Consider the following 19358-nt stretch of genomic DNA (forward strand, 5'->3'; position numbering starts at 1 on the left):
AGCTCCAGTTTGCAATTGACTGGTGTGTTTGATTGCAGATGCATTTAAGAGCATCTACTGTGAGCCACAGCGGGTTGTTAATTCGGCTCAATCACTGAACAAAATGAGACAGCTCGTCCCAGTTTACATGTTTACTTAACCATCAGGCGTTTCATGTCAGAGTTAAATGAAAGGAGAAAGATTAAGCTTGCAGCACCATCAAAAACCCAAGAACAACATGGCCCTGGAAAGGCATATTTTATTTCATTTGTCAATATACTTCAGGAAACAATATACAAAGCAATGATGTGGTCACCTTTTACTGAATGTGTGGTGCAGTTCACTTATCAATAGATAGTTATGGTGGGAGAAATAAACAGGCCTTTGCAACTGAGGACCCTGCTCTTCAACAGTGGGAAGCAAACAAACGAGGGGAGGACGGGGACGTGCCAGAAAATCGAGTGTGTGCGTCACATGCTTGTTGAAGATAATCTTGTTGGGATTAAAAAACAGAAAGTGGGTTCAACAGGTGAATGAGGCTTAAGACTTTCAACAAGGCACTAGCAAATGAACCAAACCTAACACTCCAAGGAAATAACCAGTGCTCGCTTTAGTTTAACATGTTTATTACAATACATACATTTCACATTTGACCTCTTGTTACCCTGCACTAACTCAAGAGGTGCTCCACATACACACCCACCCGCCTGCCTCTGACCCGCTCGCAGTTGTGATACATCTCCTAACCATGGGTGCTTTTGGGAAGAGAGAAAAAACCCAAACAAAAAAAACAAAACAAGTGTGGATATTGTCATGATTGAGCTCTCATCACAACAACTCTTTATAAATAAACCCTTTTATGTTTACTTAAAACTGCACTGCTATTAGCAACTGTACAAAGGAATGAACCAGTGATGACACCTGAATGTAAAAAACAGGAACAGAAACAGTGGGAGGGTGCGGGAGAAAAAAAAGGAGGGGTGTGATGTCTCAGGAGGAGGTGAGGCAGGGCAGAGGCCAGGGGAGTGGAGCGGGAATGGTCCAAAGCAGCACGCCATCATGTCTTTTTTTTCCCCCCATCACTCACTCATCACACCATCAGGCACTGTTTATTTTCAGACTGGGAAATGCAGGGCCACCAGAAAGCTGCAAAACAAATCAGTGAACCACTGGAAGCACAGACCCACACAGAGGGGATGTCTGCCACGCCTAAGTACATGTTACAGTTCACCACGAGAGGGTGGAAGGAAGAGAATCTAGACAGAGTAGATTTGAAGAAAAAAAAATTAAAAATTAAAATAAACCCCAAACTACATCGACGACAGTGTGTTATGCTTTATGCTAGGCTTCTGTGTAAATAAATGCCTTCAAACATCCTCCTCTGTTTCCACGCAGGTCACACATGCTCAGTGGTTCAGCGATCTATGAACTGACAAAATGAAGCTGTAAAGTCTGCAGACGAGTTAACATGAAGGAAAAGGCTAGCTAATGAATGTAGCCGCCTAGGCGTTGATTAGTCTGGATGTCAAAAGCTTTGATAGGCATGGCTTTCCATGGCTTCAATCTACAAAACATATTTACAACATAGATAATAACATCTACAAGAAATCTACACCCCCTCCCCGTCCACCCGCCAGCCACGGGTTTTTACAAAACAAAGTCTTGTAAATTGCCCTCCCCCCTTCCCCTCATCCTCCCACAACAGCTCTTCATTTCTCCCTCTTGGATTCCCAGCCCAACGGTCCAAAGCAAACCTGACTACAGCTCCTGTGTGTGTGTGTGTGTGTGTTTAGACTGGGCTCAAGAGGAATTGAAATTGAACAACCCGTTCTCCCTCCAGCTTCCGACTATGTGCAATGGGTCTCCCCACCCCCACCCGTCCCCACTCTTCTCCGACACCTGCTCCGACTTGCAAATCAGAAGTTCTCAGACCATAAAAGAATTCTGATTCTTCAGCTTTTCAAGTTCTTTGATTTGCTGTCTCAGAAACAGTATCCTGTGGGGAAAAGGCAGAGAACAATGAGTTATGTGCAGGTGTGTTTTACATCATTAACAGGGACTCTTCTAAAACACAGACGCTCACCTCTGCTCACGCAATGTTGCTTGTATTTCACAGACTCTGACCAAAGACCGCAGGTTTTTGAGCTCGGTGCAGTTCTCGGACATGCAGATGCTGCCCATGGTGTGAGCTTCTTCACGTAGTCTTGATGCCTGTGAGGGTTAAGATGAAAATCATTTGAATGATGCTTTCGTGAAGATGTAGCCAAAACCTGTGGAAATGCTAGTGGTACAGACCTGCTTCTCCGCGTGTTCGGCGGGCCATCCCTGCACGTGTTTGATAAGGTTCTCGTTGAAGTGGGCAGCCAAGGTGGGGGTGAAGGAGCAGGAGGGTCGGGCCGCTGAGGGGGCAGGCGGAGCGGAGGCCGAGTTGGAGGCGTTGCTGCTGCTGGAGGCGACGTGGTTGGGACCTGGGGAGGGACTCCTCTGACCGCTGAAGTGAGCACAGTGTTGGGGAGAATGTGAGCGATGTGCATGAACAAACTGGCCTGTGACAATCTTACTGCAGCCCTCTGAGGTAGAATGCTGAACATGATAACGTGAGTTTCACAAGATGTCTCAGTATTATAGTTACAATCGATAGATCAACATAGTACGGTGATCTAGAAGAAAGCTGGCACATTAATGGAACAATATACTGTGTGTGTGCAGTGTGAGATTTTCAGGCCTTTGTTTGACACTTGTGAGCAGCATGCAGGCAGCTGACTGCTGTCAGGCCAGATCTATCTGGTTCTGTGCTGATTTGCAACAGCCTGATGGTCAGCTGTCCTGGAATGTGATCAAGTGTTTGCAAAGGTCCAAGTACAACAAACGTAATTGTTCTGCTTGGTGTTAATGTGCACTTTAAATACGCAACGCAATAAACACAAAGCACACTGACTCGAGCAAGAAACACTGTCAACAGCCTGTAATTTGAACTTGCTAACTCATAATGCTAGTACAGTAGTTCCCAAAATGTGGGTTGGGGCCTCCTTGGTGGGCCGTGATAAAAAACAGAAGTACAGCCTGAATTCAGTCTGACAGATTGGCCAACTCTGTTGTTGTTCATGCTTTTGTTTCATCTCGCTTAGACTATTGTAATTCCTTGTTTACTTGCTTAAGTAATGCCTCCCTGGAACGACTGCAGGTTGTTCAGAATGCTGCTGCCAGGCTTCTGACAAAGCATCACAAATACTCCCATGCCACTCCCCTGCAGATTCAACTGCATTGGCTCCCTGTAAAGTTCAGGGTCCAATTTAAGATCATAATCATGACTTATAGGGCCCTGCACGGTGTAGCTCCAACTTACTTAAGTGATCTTCTTCTTTCCTATCACCCCAGCAGGTCCCTGAGGTCTTGTGACCAGGGGTTGCTGGCTGTCCCGCATACAAGGTTAAAAACAAAAGGTGACAGAGCGTTTGTATCAGCTCCCAGACTCTGGAACTCGCTCCCTTTGAGTTTGAGATCTGTGGACTCAGTCATGTCTTTTAAAAAGCAGTTAAAAACCTATCTGTTTAAACTCGCTTTTGGTTGATTTGGTTTGTTTTAGATTTTAATGTCTGTTTTTTGCCTCTGTAAAGCACTTTGTGATTTTATCTTGAAAGGTGCTATATAAATAAAAATTTTATTTATTTATTATTTATTTGTTTTAAGTAAAAGAAGCAGCTTGACATGGCATAATAGTAACTCTACCCAAATAGGCATTTAAAGCCACTGCAATTTACTTTGGGTAATTTGTACAAAAATAGCTCTCTAGAGTGATGTGAAGCAGTACTTCTGATGGAGTGAGTGATGGACCCCCCCCCCCAAAAAAAAACAACCTGAATTCGTCCACTTGATTGTCTGATTCATGCGAGACTGTGACATGAAAATATGGTTTCAAGACCCCTGAGATACATATTCTGCACAAAAATGGGATAAATATGCTGAACTATATTTACTTTGCTGTGCTGCACTCTAAACTCAGTATGTTACCATGAATATACGTCAGCGTTAATTTATAACAATGTCAGATATAACAGAAGGTTTTGCATTAAGCTTAAGCCCCTTTTCCATTAGCACCAACTCAGATCTCAGATTCTGACTTTTGGAATTGGATTTTGAATAATATCTGCGAGTCTGCATGTACAAGAGATAAGCTCAGAGGTAATCATGTTCAAACCTGTTCACACTAACACTAAATACACTTCACAGCAGTAATGAACACCTCCAATCAAAGGACTGTTGCACAAATCAAGACCTAGAAATGAATCAAAGAGCAACTCACTGTTCCATCAACAGCCAGCAGAGGGAGCAACAACACCACAAAATGAAAACAGCTTTTGAGAGTGAGTGTATTTTCGCTAATGCAGAATTTCCACTCTCTGATAGCAGATGTAGATGAAATCAGTGCCCAGAGATTAATATAACTCTAACAAGATATGTCTTAATTACTTGTAACCAATTCTGCCCTCAAGAAGGGACAACCCAAGCTTCATGAACTCACGCATGTTGACACCTAAACCCAAAAAACATCCCTTGTTTCTCTGAGAGCTCACCTACTCATCATTCATGTCATAATTTCAAGCAACCCCCCAAAAAGTGGGATTTATAAAATGAACTGTTGCTCACCCTTGGCGCTGGAGGGTGCGTGGGGAAGATGTGGTCGCATCATAACTGTGCTGCTTATCGCTGGAGAGGGGCTGCTGGGATGTGGGCTGGGGGTGAGATGCCTGCTTTGCTGATGGCGTGCTTACCTAAAACAACAAGACAAACAGCACGTCATTTCACTGAAACAGACTACTGCTATACACAATGGCTTAATCTGAAGCATGTCCGTCTATCTCACAAACAATACATGAAACAGACTGACAGTGTCAATCAAGACTTTTCACACCTGTTAACATTCTTTGGAAAGCATTTCACGTTTATAATTGCAAACTATTGATTTTTTCCCCCTCCTCTGACCCTTTTTTCCCCTTGGGAAATATTCAATATTCACTAAGCTGGGAGTTTTCAGTACCTGCCTACTATCCTACTATCTTACTTTTGGCTGTGTGATGACAGGCTGTGTGCTGAGGAGGGGCTTTAGAGGACCAGCGTTGGTCTGTGGTGTGCTGATCCTCGGAGACACATAGGACCTTGGCGATGAGGCGTCTGATGTTAATGACATTGGTGACTGGTTCGACTGCTGAGCTGCTAGACATAAACAAAACAACAAAGTCACTCTAGGGAATCAAAACAACTTCAAATACAACTTCTAAGTACCTCACAGGAAACACACAGGAAGCCGACGCAGTCATTTCACAGCACACATAAGAGACGACATAAGCATACAGCGGTGGTATAGAAACACTTGTGTATGGGTTTCATTTACCTTGGTTGGATAGTTGAGCAGCTTGAGAGAGGATAGTAGTGATATTGAAAGCTGACGGTCCAGCAGTGAGGATCTTATGAAGCATAGACTGTAATGAAGCTTGTGTGACGGCAGCTGTGAGAACTACAGAGAAAAGCAAATGGACACGCGGTTAGAACTGATGACACGAGTCCTGCTACAAGAATAGTTTAGGTACTGCACTGCAGTAAGTCTGACAGTCAAAACTCAGATATGTCTCCTATAAACTGGTTTAGAAATTAGAAATAAAAGCAGAGCCTATCAGTTGTGTGTTTACAGAGATGTTTCTGGTGGGAATATGGTGGTGATCAGTGTTATTCAGCACTAGGGATGGGTATCGTTTAGGTTTTATCTGATACCGGTGCCAAACCGGTACTTTTGAAACGGTGCCGGTGCTTAAACGGTGCTCGAACTGGTGCTTAAAGAATGGAGAACACAAGCTTTGTCCAAAAACCTCTCATGTTCAGCTGTTTTTTTGTAAAAAGATAACAATGTTAGCCTTTTCTGCAGCTATAGGGCATATATGGTATCACTCTTGGCTGGAAGCAGTGCTTAAACAATGGAAAAAACACAAATTTGTCCAAAAACCTCTCATGTTTAACTGTTTCCCACTTTTTCTTTGGTCATTTTAGCCTTTTTGGCCAGGGTGAAGGGAGTATCTGCCATCAAACAAGAAGGCAGCCGCATGTAGCTATGATGATGTTTGCTAGTTCACCTTACATGCATTAATGTAATAACGTGGTTAGCCTACTCAACGTAAATTAAACACGAACAACATTAAGCTACTCACGCAGAGAAGAACGGCTGCTGCTGCATCATCATCCTCATCATTTCTGCTACACTGGCAGGGCTAGGGGCCAGGACTCTACTCTTCAGCTTTTTGGGGGATGTTGCTAACTCTGGGTCCGATAACAGGCACCACACCTGCAGTAGATGCGCTCGGTGTGAGGTCTCGCAGCAAGCTATCAAATACGGCGCATTTCTCGGCTTTTAAAAAAAGACGCTATGCGTCGCCAGGTGTTTCATCGGATTTCAGGTGTTACCTCCTTTCCACAGTATCAGCTTAAAGCACTTGTTGCAGGCTGCTGAGTTTGCATATTTTGCTGTGAAGTACAGCCAGACTTTTGACCGCTTCGTCTTGGACATTTTTAATCTGTAGCTCTGCTCTAAAAGAACGTACGTACCTGGACCCGCCTACTATCCCCGGAAACGTAAAATGATTGGCTACAATTCGAAGTGTATCACATCTCAGGAAAAAAAAGCACCGAAATAAAGCACCGAAATGTGCGCTGCTTTTCGGTCTGGTTACTACCGTTTATGTCAGAACCGGTGCCATCATGGCACCGGACACCGGTACCCATCCCTATTCAGCACAAGTGATCCTGTTCATTAACCGAGATCAACACTATGCTGTGCAATATGACACAGTATGCACGTCCATATGTCTGCTGCTTTGATTGTCAACGACATCTCTGAATAGTGAAACCCACCTGTGAGAATATAAATGCAAGGACATAACAGGCCCTCATTTATCCCTTTTTTGTCTTATATATAAATATTTTTCTCCTGTATGTTTGTAAATTAGATGTCACACATAAGGAGAGGGAAAAATCTTAAAACTTCAGACCCACACTGCTCTCTCATCATATATAGCTCATTCACATATATTTGTAACAGAAGGTAACAGGGAAATTTGATATACATACATATAAAGTACCTTAGCCCAAGTTACTATGCTGCTACAAATACACCCCACGCATAACCTGCTACCACAGACATTTGAATTATTGATCAAAAATTCTCTACACAACCTCAGAAACCACTGACATCAAGACCAGGAAGCACCTGACCATGCACGGAGGGTTTCACCCTAACTTCAGCACCCTGAGGCTGTATGCTAAGCTGAAGGAAGACTGGTGAGTGTCAGTACCACAGTCCAGGATGAGATAACGAACACCTACGAATACATCAGGAAGATGGCCCTAACGGACCGCGTGCTTAGTGAATACCTCAGGCAGCAGAAACCCGAGAGAGAGGGGCAATAGGAGAACCATCATGGAAGGACAGGCCCCTGCATGGTATGGATTACCAGCAAATAGATGAAGTGGCTGACATCCAGAAATCCTACCAATGCCTGGACAAAGCTGGACTGAAAGACAGCACAGAGGCAATAATCATGGCAGCATAGGAACAAGCTCTGAGCACAAGATCCATAGAGGCTGGGGTCTACCACAACAGGCAAGACCCAAGGTGCCCCTGACACAATCCAGCACATAACAACATGGTACGCCATAACCAAGTGGATGGCTTAGAATATAGAAACATCTGTGCAGAGTATGGCCTGGATGTCTGGAGGTCAAAATGGGAGACCACCCAATGAAAATGAGCTAAGCTAAGATCCTGTGGAACTTTCAGATACAGACAGACGAAATACTGATGGCTAACCAACCAGACGTAGTAGTGGTAGTCAAGCAGAGATGTCCATGGTGATAGACATAGTGATACTGAATGACAGCAACATCAGGAAGAAGAAACACAAGAAGCTGGAGAAGTACCAAGAGCTCAGAGAAGAGCTTGAGAGGATGTGGAGGGTGAAGGTAACAGTGGTCCCAGTGGTAATCTGAGCACTCAGTGCAGTGACACCCAAAGCGAGGCAAGTAGCTCCAGAAGATCCCAGGAACAACATCCGAGATCTCTGTTCAGAAGTGCGCAGGAACAGCAAAGGACCCTCAAGCTCCCAGGCCTCTGGTAGAGGACCCGAGCTTGAAGGATAAAGACCGCCCGCAGGGGTGAGAGGAGAATTTTCTTTTTAAATTGAAGTTCCCACTACTATGTCAGGGTTTACACCATGAGCTGGTACCACAGTGACTCACACTTGTAAACATTGAAACTTTCCATTACCTTCATCCCTACCCTGGAATCTTGGACTTGACAGAGTCTATCAAACTGAAGCAGGATGACTTCTAAGGACATCTAGCAGCCATCTGGTACATTACAACACATTCTAGACTTAGAAAAGTCTGTGCTGTCGTTCCCATTTTACAATTAATGCATCTCACACCACTCTGACAGCTGAATCTTTCCTTTCAGTGTCACATGGTCAGATACCATGTTCTCATCTAGCAAACTCTTGCTGTGAGGCATTCTTCATCCAGACATCAGCTATGCAAACAGAACCACGCCGATGATGTCGAGTTCGGACTCTACTGCGCTCAGACTAACAGGACAGATTATGTCAAAGCTTCTAACAACGGTGTCAGAACAAAAGCTGATAACAGTAGTTAATAATTTCAGTGCCTTCTTGTAACCAGTGGCCATCAATCACCGTCTCTGCTGCAAGCTGAATGTAGAAGTTGAATATGTCAAGTGGCTCTTAAATCCATTTCTTCTTACCTTCGTTGATTTTTGCCATGTCCACACTGGCATTGTTGAGCTGCAGGGCAGTCTGAAGTGCTGGGAGAAGCTGTCGAAGCAGGGTGGGGTCCTGGAGGAGCGGAGGAGCTGGGGATTGAAGGACTGGAGACACGGGTACTGTAGACGCCGACGATCCAGGTGGGCCTGATGAAGGATTCAAGCTCCCAGAGCCAGATGACGACTGAGACTGGGTGGCAAGTGCTGCTGCAGGCTTTTCCACCTGGGCCGACTCTGTGGAGCAAAAAGATAAAGATGCAGTGTCATCAAAGGTGGAAGTCTGAAATCCATTTCCTCCAATAATTTATGGTCCAACATAAAACACAAAACCTTAAAACAACAACAACATTCATCTGAAAAAGCCCTGTCCAGGAACTATCGTTCACTTTCCAGCACAGGGTGATATGCCAATAAGTGCAAACAAGCCTCTGTGATTGCTTCAACATTTAACACATCCCTGCAAGTGAGACACCTGGTCATTATTATCAGGATGTCCAAAAAACTCACTGAAAAGCCTTCAGCTAATCCAAAATGCTGCAGCAAGAGTACTGACAGGGACTAGAAAGAGAGAGCATATTTCTCCTGTTTTGGCTTCCCTTCATTGGCTTCCTGTTAAATCCAGAATTGAATTCAAAATCTTGCTCCTCACATACAAGGTCTTAAATAATCAGGCCCCATCTTATCTTAATGACCTTGTAGTACCATATCACCCTATTAGAGCACTTCGCTCTCGCTTTGACGGCCTACTTGTTGTTCCTAGAGTATTTAAAAGTAGAATGGGAGGGAGAGCCTTCAGTTTTCAGGCCCCTCTTCTGTGGAACCAGCTTCCAGTTTGGATTCGGGAGACAGACACTATCTCTACTTTTAAGATTAGGCTTAAAACTTTCCTTTTTGCTAAAGCATATAGTTAGGGCTGGACCAGGTGACCCTGAATCCTCCCTTAGTTATGCTGCAATAGATGTAGGCTGCCAGGGGGATTCCCATGATGCATTGAGTTTTTCCTTTCCAGTCACCTTTCTCACTCACTATTGAATCATATCTGTTATTAACCTCTGTCTCTCTTCCACAGCATGTCTTTTATCCTGTCTTCCTTCTCTCACCCCAACCGGTCGCAGCAGATGACCCCGCCCCTCCCTGAGCCTGGTTCTGCTGGAGGTTTCTTCCTGTTAAAAGGGAGTTTTTCCTTCCCACTGTCGCCAAAGTGCTTGCTCATAGGGGGTCATATGATTGTTGGGTTTTTCTCTGTATCTATGAAGCGCCTTGAGGCGACTTTTGTTGTGATTTGGTGCTATATAAATAAAATTGAATTGAATTGGTCAAACAGTCAGCATGTGAATGCTGCATGTGGTTCTGTTTCTGGTCTTAGTACTTTAAATCAGTGTTGTGGCATTTGATCAGGCTTTACAAGACTTTCTGCTGTTCCAGCTGGATTTTATAGATTGTGTTTCAATGGAAGAACAAGCACTACGCCAACACCTTCAGAGGCCTGTGCATGACTGGTTACAGTAGACTGCCCATAAACGGGGCAACATTCTAAACAATAATAATAATAATAATAATAATAATAATAATAATAATAATAATAATGGATTGCATTTATATAGCGCTTTTCGGGACCCCTCAAAGCGCTTTACAATACCACTATTCATTCACTCTCACATTCACACACTGGTGGAGGCAAGCTACAGTTGTAGCCACAGCTGCCCTGGGGCAGACTGACAGAAGCGAGGCTGCCATATTGCGCCATCGGCCCCTCTGGCCATCACCAGTAGGCGGTAGGTGAAGTGTCTTGCTCAAGGACACAACGACCGAGACTGTACGAGCCGGGGCTCGAACCGGCGACCTTCCGATTACAAGACGAACACCCAACTCTTGAGCCACGATTGCCCTAAACTGAACCCTTATGATTCATCTTATTTTTTCTTAGTCTGAAAACAAGAGTTCAGAATCTAGTTTTTGTCATTTAGTTGTTTATATTAAACGTTTCACAAAGTGAGATGTTAACTTCCTGTATGGTTGCAAACGTAGTAAAAATGATCACAATAATAATTTTAATAACTGTCTTTTGAAAGACTACGATGAAGAAGAAGAACTGTGACCAATGTCAGCCCTGAATGGGGCTATTGTATATTTGCATTACTAATATACAATAGGGTTGGGTGATTGGACGAATATATTGACTATCGACGATAGGCTGAGCCCATCGGCAATCGTTTTTGTGATTTATTTATTTATTTGTCCATGAGTAAGTTTGCTAATAATGATGGCGTTAATAGAAGCAGTCAACAGCAAAAAACCCAAAAAAACCCCCCAAAAAACCAAAAGCGTTGTTTTAACGGCACCCTCTTTCATCTGCGAGCAAATTCACCCTCCTCAGAGTGCACCCAAATGCTTGTTGATGGAGCTGCAGAAGCTGGTGATAGCCTAGCATACTCAGCCGGATAGTGGACATGTGCATGACATGCTCATGCACATGTACGTGCTCATGCAAGTTGTGTTTGAGTACTTTGCTCTGCACAAGCGGCACACCACTTTGGTTACATCCTTAAGTTTACCCCTTTCATCCCAAATGGGCAACTTGATATTTATTTCAGTGATTTCAGCGTTAACGTGCCGTCATCATGACTAACGCGATTAACAATTAACCCATCTGGAGTGCAGGCTGAGTCAAAATTCCCGAAACGCAACGCATTTTGGGCAGTTTGTCCAAAGTTTGTTCATTCTGCGCTCCAGATGGGTTGAGCGTGTTAAAAATTTTAATGGTGATGACCGCGTTAACGCTGACAGCCCTAATTTTTTGGAGAAATTAGTTGTCCATGTTTGGACTCCCGTGTTATAAACGCGCAAATCAGTCCGTGCATGATTACATTGCTCCGCCTATCAAAAAGTCTGCGCATGCGCAAATGTATCGCCCGTCGTCAATTATTGGTTGGAAAATTTTTACATATCGCCCAACCCTAATACACAATACTAGTAACATGGACTGCTGTAGTGATGCATGCCACTATATGATGATTTCATGTGTTCATACAGTCCTAATCACAGTCCTGTTCCATAACCCTCAGGATCATTTAAGAAATTCCACATGACCGTCTACTGCGCCCCACCTCAACAGCGATGGCGCACTGCGAGAGACCCTCCTTAGGCAGTTCAACAACCCGAAAACATTGAAAAAGGGAACGTTTTTTTCCTTTGCCATCAGAACGTCATGACTGAAAGTGACAATGAAATGCACATTTCTGCACAGATTTGGCCTTTTAAAGGCATGTGGTCCTAAACTTTTGATCAGCTTTTGGATGCTCAAAAAAATGTCTTGTCTCACTCTCATTTCTTCTTGTTGCATGTTGAAGCTCTACTTGGAACCATGTTAAGATCCAACCATGCAAATATGATTTTTTGCCATTTTTCAAGTGGTCTTTAAGTTTTGATCAGGACTGTATTAGGGCTTGTGTAGGTTCATTTGTGCCAATTTAGTCTGCATCCTTATCAACAGGTTTAACACGCTTCAACTATAACGAGCGAGCTAACCGCGCTAACAAGCTAACCACGCTAACGACATGCAGCCCACAGGGGCTGCACGGCCTAAAATCCTTTAATTTTCTCAAAAGTTGACAGCGCGCCTTATGTATGAATTCTGGTTGTGCTTACTGACCGCGAACCGATTTTACGTGGTACACGGCGCTCAGCAAAAAAATGTTTCAGTACATCTTTGGTAAGCTACGGAGCTGCAGCGCTTGATGGATTGTCGGAGCATTACGGCTACCTTAGTCTGGAGCCTCGCGGAGTGATACGTACTGTGCTTCAACGTAATATTACCGTATTGTGTGTGTATAAGGGCCATAAAGAGGATTTCAAACTCAAGGCTGTTAGTCACGCAGTAGAAGTTGGGAACAGAGCAGCTGGGAAATCTGTCTTTGTTATTATGCTCAGCGTCTGTTAGTTTACATTTTGACTGCACAATTATGAGCTTTTTGTTATGCACAAAAACAACATTGTTTTCTTTTATTTATGGAGCGTGATTATTTAATAAATGCTGATAATTTATTTTTGAGTAATTTCTTCATGTGCTATGCTGTATGTAAATAAAAAAATGCCTGTGTGACATCTGGGACACAGTGTGACTAAGAACTCTCTTTTTGTTCTTAACTTATGGCTTTAAAAAGAACTCGAGATATATATATCTTATATCGCCACCCAGCTAAAAAATATTGAGATATGAATTTTGGGTCATATCGCCCAGCCCTACAGGCAAGCCTAATGTCACTGTTGTTCACTTTGATCTTTTAAGCGTGTATGTTATGAATGCTTGTTTGTTCATTTTTTACAAGCTGTAAGCATCCTTCATATATTTGCTTCATTACAGCCTGTTAAGTTTTTGTCCAGGTAAAGACAAAAACTTCCAGGAGGTAATTTTTGCACTGAGCAAGTGTGTGATCACCACGCTTTAAATATAGCAGCAATTACCACCTGCTGGGTGTCTGGACGGTTAGAAAATGTTAACATATTACACAACATAACTTTGTGTTTCTGTAAATCAGAAAGATTTAATGAACATATCTGTCAGGTATGTCATGTACTCCTCTGTTAAGCAGGAAGCAGTATAAGGAGTGGTTATTAGATGTTCAGAAACAGGTTATTCATGATAAATGACATCCTTTTCTCAGTACATCACTTCATTACATGTTTGTTTACTTTTCAGAAGATTACTACTGACAAACGCTCAGCAACATTTTGCCTGGAACTAGCTTGTAGCAGCCTTGCTTAAATTCCTATCACAATAATAGAAGACGACCACGCTTCAGGAAATCATTTACCAGATTGTTCAAACACAGCATCAGGACCGGCCCACTCAAATAACTATTTCCATCTACACGCAGACAAGTTTTCTCTGTCATTGAGAAATAAGCCAATAACACGGGGACAATAGGCAGACTCGGTAACAGATTGTGTGATTGTGATTTTTAAAGAACACAAAATCTCACATGATGGTGAACAAGTATTTAAAAAAACCTCTTTAAAACTTTGCGCATCTTATTCATATCTGCATTTCAAATTTAAAGTGTGCACAAACAGTCATGCAGTGGTCACGACTTTGGCCTCTCAGAAGGACGTCCTGGTGTTTGTGTGTTCTCCCTATGACTGCGTGGGGTTTCACCCATAGGAGGCAACTGCTGATTTGAAACTAGCTGTAGGTATGAATGTGAGCACTAATGGTTGTCTCTGCCTCTGCGTTAGACCTGTAAGAGACCAGTGAGCTTTCCTGTACCCTGCCTTTTGCTCCAGAACTGTTGTGATAGGCTCCAGCCCTCACACGAAACTGAACCGAATAAGCAGTAAAGAAAATGGATCGATGATTAGTGTGCAAAGATGAAATTATTTGGGTTCACGAGCAGCTCTAGTTCTGCAAAACAGCTTCATACAAAATAAAAACCTTCCTGGATGTTGGGTTTGGGTCTCTCTGTGAGGCAGTGTAATCAGCCAAAGACTGTTTGATGCTTCACTCTGTAACACAACTGTAGTTTATAGATGTGGCTGTAGTTCCAGCATCTCTAGCGTAAGATCTCTTCACAGTCCCTGTTTTTTCAGGGCTCAAATACATATTTATCAGGGATGTGTGTGAGTAGCTGACTACTCGATTTAGTACTGCTGCCCCTGATACTTGGCAAGAGAAACTGAAGTCTGTTAACCTAAATATATTTTATTAATGCCTGATCTTTGGATCTAAGACGTTATACAGCGACTAGCTGCAGCTGCAGGCCCAGCAGATGGCAGCACTGGTGTAGCTATGATGGGAACTTGTGAGCATAAAAGATCATTTAGAAGCTAAAAAGTCAGATGGACCAGAGGGAAACAGAATATTCTGACACTGTCTCCATTCAAACAAAGCAACACATGTACACATTCAGCACAAACATGTGGACGCTAACCTGAAACAAAAGAAGGCTGCTAGAATTAGCACAGCTAGAGACCCTACAGCCATACTGATACTGCATGTGCGCACAGCATAAAGTGCATAATATTTTACACGCACAATTAGGGCTGTCCGATATGACCAAAATCTCATATCCCGATAACTATATATATCACAAAATATTGATTTTTCTGTAAATTCAGTTAATCTCAGGCAACTTTACTTGTGTGAAGTGTTTTCTGCTGGGCGTTGTGTACCTGGAGTCATGTTTTGTGAACGATGCATGAAACTATATATTTTAGATATAAGTTGTAACAGCTGCCATTTTCTTTGTGAGTATTTATTACATGGCGTGCTGCCAGGAAAACCCTGTTCTAAAGTTTGAGTCAAAGGTTTATTTTGTTTCTCATCCGTAAACTCTCACGTGATTCTTGCGTGGGTGGTAGAGGAAAAAAAAATATTGCTGTTAATAGTGTATTTTGCAACACCACGAAACAAACGATAGTGTATAATATGAAACAGATGTTTTCATATCGTCATCCGATAAATTTCGTCATATCGCACAGCCCTACGCACAATAGCATTTAAAATATGCATCTGTTACTGAAAAATGTGACTATCAGAACGTGGTTCTAATGGACACTCCATCTCACTGTGCTCAATTTACTACTCATAAAATTTGGTGATTAGATTGATTTTTATCTCCCATTTCATCCACTAGTAAATTGGTTGAAATAAAGACCATTAATATTTACCAAGTGATATTAAACACAAAGCGCTTTGGCAACTTTTGCCATCGAAATAAAATAGAAGGATTGTGCAGGATTGCAATGGGAGTTCTTCGGCTCCCTCGAGAATTCCGCTCAGAAGGTAGTCCCAAATCTTGTAAAAAATGCATATCATATTATCCAGTAGGAAAACAATGCTGCGATTTTGCAGATAAATTACTATGATCAAATCACAGTCAATAATTCTGTTAAGTGTAATGATCTGGTGTCAAACTGACTGCAACAGACTCGACCCAACTTGAACAGACAGAATGTCAAAATAACAGCTATAATTAGATAAACTGAGATGTGTTCCCTTAACTTCACAGCAGAAATTAATAGCTTTGAACTCAATTAGCTTTAGCTCACTGCCACAGTACACAGCGTAAAACCTCAGCAACACTGTTCAGTCATTTGGAGTCTCAGTAGCTTGGTAAAGAGTTCCTTAGCATTGATCCACCAGAGAGCACCTCAACACTATCATTATTACTGAACCAGTAATAATCTTTAAATGTATTTTATTTAGCTGTGTAGAAGGACCGTTACTGATAAACATCTGCCATGCCAAGCAAAGAAACAAACACACAAAAAGTAAACAAAGCAGTTTTGACATAGTATGATCATAAATAGCAGACCCGACTAGAACAGTGCATGATTTAATAGTGTGTGGAACACTTACTAGGTCCAGTAAAGCCAGGGGCTGCCGATGCTTGCATAGCCTCCCTTCTGTAGTCCCTGTCCTTTGGGAAACTGTTGACAACAGCAGTCTTTGTTGCCTCTTTTTGCCTCTGTTCTCTATGAAACGCATACAATACAAATTAACCATGCATGCATTCTTTATGCGACAACACTGGGACAAAGTCCAGCTTATATAATGAAATACTTTTAGCTACCTCTCCAGCCATTCTTTGGGCTTCTCCCACTGGGACACTTCTGTCCTGCAGTTGTAATAGTATTTCTTTCCAGAGGAACTGATGTGCTCTGACCAGTCATCACCAGGTTCATAAGGCTGAAAAGAAATATACATTTAGGAACATGAAGCCAACGACACAGAATGAAAGAGTGTGTGTGTGTGTGTGTGTGTGGGCAGGTTCTGATGCAAGAACTTGTAATACAATCTGAAATGTACAATAGATATTGGGGTGAAAGCAGAAAACCTAGGAAGGCTGTTTGCAGAGCAGCTTTGTAAGGAGGAAGACTCATTCTAGAGACAGCTTTGGCATCAGATTGAAAAGGGTTGCTTTTTAAAACCTGTATTGTCACTGAAGGTTTTTTCTTCTTCATTTATAGCATTTAGAAATAACCTAATAAATTTAATCCAATATTATGAGGTAAACAGATAGAAAAGAGCAGAAACTTGAAGCTTACATATCACTGAGAGAAAAGCAAAGTAGAAATAACTTCAAATAAAAGGACAAGTATATGAGTGTAAGAGGAGGATTACCTTGATGTATGTGTGACATGTGCTTTAAGAATGTAAGGGAACTTCGATGAAATGCAAGTACCAAAAAACAACAGTATTTTTTTACACCTGTGAAACGACACATCAGCAGGTGCTGCTGCCAGGAAACAATTCAGTCTATTGCACAGGATAGACAAGACTTCGGGCCATTATATCTTCCTGTGTTAAGGAGGAGGCGATACTTACTGTGTCTGAGGTCTTGCTGGGGTTAGAATGTGAGTTGGAGCTATGAAGGGAACTGTGATTGTGAGAATTTTCCTGTGGCGAATAACTGGTCCCTGCAATGAAACACAGCACAGGAGAGGGAGAGATCCATGAGTAACACACAAAAACACAAACAAAGTTCACTGCATCACCGAGCGCCTGTGGCAAGCATCAATGTTCTCTCGGCCAACTTAACTTCCAGGTTGTACTTTAACAAGTAAGCTCCATTAATGTAACAGTATTGGTATAATTTATTCCAGCTATGTGGCCTATCAAATAATTAGAAGCTTAAAAATCAGAGAATTAAGCTGCCTACTTGATACATTTGAAGACTGCCAGCACTTCAACAGGTAACAGAACAAGTACAACAATCCGATGGAAACAGTGAACCTGCTTTTGAACTCTCTCATCTTTACCGAGATGCTACAAGAGTGTGCATTTTGAGATAATATGCCATAACATTTTTAAACTGCTTTGGTGATATAACTATATGTCAGTGAGGCAGAACAGCAGGCAAGGTACGCGTGACAGAAAGGCCTCTGGTGATCATTGTTTCTGCACATGCAGCATAAGGAGATGAATGACTCAGTGAGTATCACTCTGTATAGACTAGATTCTCTAGCGGTGGATACACAGGCATCACTACAATGTGCTACTGGTGCAAAATGAAAGTTTCAGCTTATAAACTTTACTAGCTTGTAAATCGTCTCATTTAATACTTTTTATTAAAAAACCTGACTAGCATCTTAGGTTTACAACCCAAGAAACAATTTGAGCATATTTCCAGGATAATTTTTGTGACATATGGCCGGTTAGACAGATCAGTCCCATCCCATACTAACACTATCCATTTAGAAATTACACCCATAGTCTCTTATTTACAGATGCTCAAAAGCAACTGGACAACTGACTGAAAAGCAGTTTGCATCATTTCACTGGACCTCTCAGGTCCAATGCAATGTGGATGCAAGTGAAGGCTGAATATCCAAAACAGACATATTAAACAGATACTGGGATCCTGCCTCAATGCCCGACCCTAGAGCAGGGCGATATGGCCAAAAATATTTATCACGATATATATTTGAAAATTTGCGATAACGATATAACTGACGATATAATTGATGCGAGACAAAATACAACTCCACAACTTTGCTAGCGCAAAAAAAAAAAACCCCATCCATTTATTTTCACTTAAACAAGCAGCTGTTTTTTTATGTGCATTAAAGCTATGTAAAAATTTAACAGTGCAAAGGAAAATTCCCTGCTGAAGGTTTAACCAAAGGCATCTCCAGTAGAAATGGGCTGACATACCCTGAGCATAACATGTATAATATCCACTGAAGTTAAAAAGAGGTGCTTTGCAACATTAAACTGCAGTGTGCCAAATAAAAAAGTCAAATACATATTTTTCAGACCATAAGGTGCACCGGATTATAAGACACATTAAGCAAAACAAAGCAGTCAGATAAATCAAACTTTACTGAACTCATTCTTCTTGCTTCCTCCACTTCGGTACCATTGATTCATTAATGCGGTTTTCTATCACAGCTGCTCTATTCCCATATTGTTGCAGTATATTAATGACTAACCTTTATCTCAGCTGTTCTCCTGACTGAAGTTTGGTCCGTTTACAGCATCCTGCCATGCGACTGCATTTGTCTCTAACCATCAGGAACCTTCACGTTAACTTTTATCGAGTGGAAAAGTGTTAGCGTTCATCCTCCAGCTTCACTGTTTATGTTATGCTAACATAGCTGTGTCGCTAGTAGGGATGGGTATCGTTTAGGTTTTATCCGATACCGGTGCCAAACCGGTACTTTTGAAACGGTGCCGGTGCTTAAACTATGATGATGTTTGCTAGTTCACCTTACAAGCATTAATGTAATAACGTGGTTAGCCTACTCAACGTAAATTACACACGAACAACATTAAGCTACTCACGCAGAGAAGAACGGCTGCTGCTGCCATCATCACCCGTCATCATTTCTGCTACACTGGCAGGGCTAGGGGCCAGGACTCTCCTCTTCGGGTTTTGGGGGGATGTTGCTAATTCCGGGTCGCTAACAGGCACCACAGCAGCAAGCTATCAAATACGGCGCATTTCTCGGCTTTTTAAAAAAACGCTATGCGTCGCCAGGTGTTTCATCGGACTTGAGGTGTTACCTCCTTTGACAGTATCACAGTATCAGCTTAAAGCACTTGTTGCAGGCTGCT

General features: G+C 42.3%; 1 protein-coding gene across 2 annotated transcripts in view; it reads right to left on the reverse strand.

Moving 5' to 3' along the window:
* Positions 1 to 221: 221 nt before the first annotated feature.
* waca (WW domain containing adaptor with coiled-coil a) overlaps positions 222 to 19358 on the reverse strand; it is a 29844-nt gene continuing 10707 nt past the window's right edge. Inside the window, exons 4-13 of one of the 2 annotated variants that reach the window (XM_085172907.1) lie at positions 17127 to 17218; positions 16372 to 16487; positions 16158 to 16273; positions 8783 to 9034; positions 5372 to 5494; positions 5042 to 5193; positions 4627 to 4751; positions 2275 to 2470; positions 2063 to 2190; positions 222 to 1975 (exon numbers count right to left, since the gene is read on the reverse strand). In XM_085172907.1, the coding sequence (XP_085029033.1) occupies positions 1906 to 1975; positions 2063 to 2190; positions 2275 to 2470; positions 4627 to 4751; positions 5042 to 5193; positions 5372 to 5494; positions 8783 to 9034; positions 16158 to 16273; positions 16372 to 16487; positions 17127 to 17218 (1370 nt within the window). In that variant the 3' untranslated portion in view covers positions 222 to 1905. The remainder of the gene's footprint in view (positions 1976 to 2062; positions 2191 to 2274; positions 2471 to 4626; positions 4752 to 5041; positions 5194 to 5371; positions 5495 to 8782; positions 9035 to 16157; positions 16274 to 16371; positions 16488 to 17126; positions 17219 to 19358) is intronic. The other variant, XM_085172909.1, reaches the window with a different exon arrangement.

This window comes from Neolamprologus multifasciatus, chromosome 9 (genome assembly GCF_963576455.1).
Source record: "Neolamprologus multifasciatus chromosome 9, fNeoMul1.2, whole genome shotgun sequence".
NCBI classification, from domain to species: Eukaryota; Metazoa; Chordata; class Actinopteri; order Cichliformes; family Cichlidae; genus Neolamprologus; species Neolamprologus multifasciatus.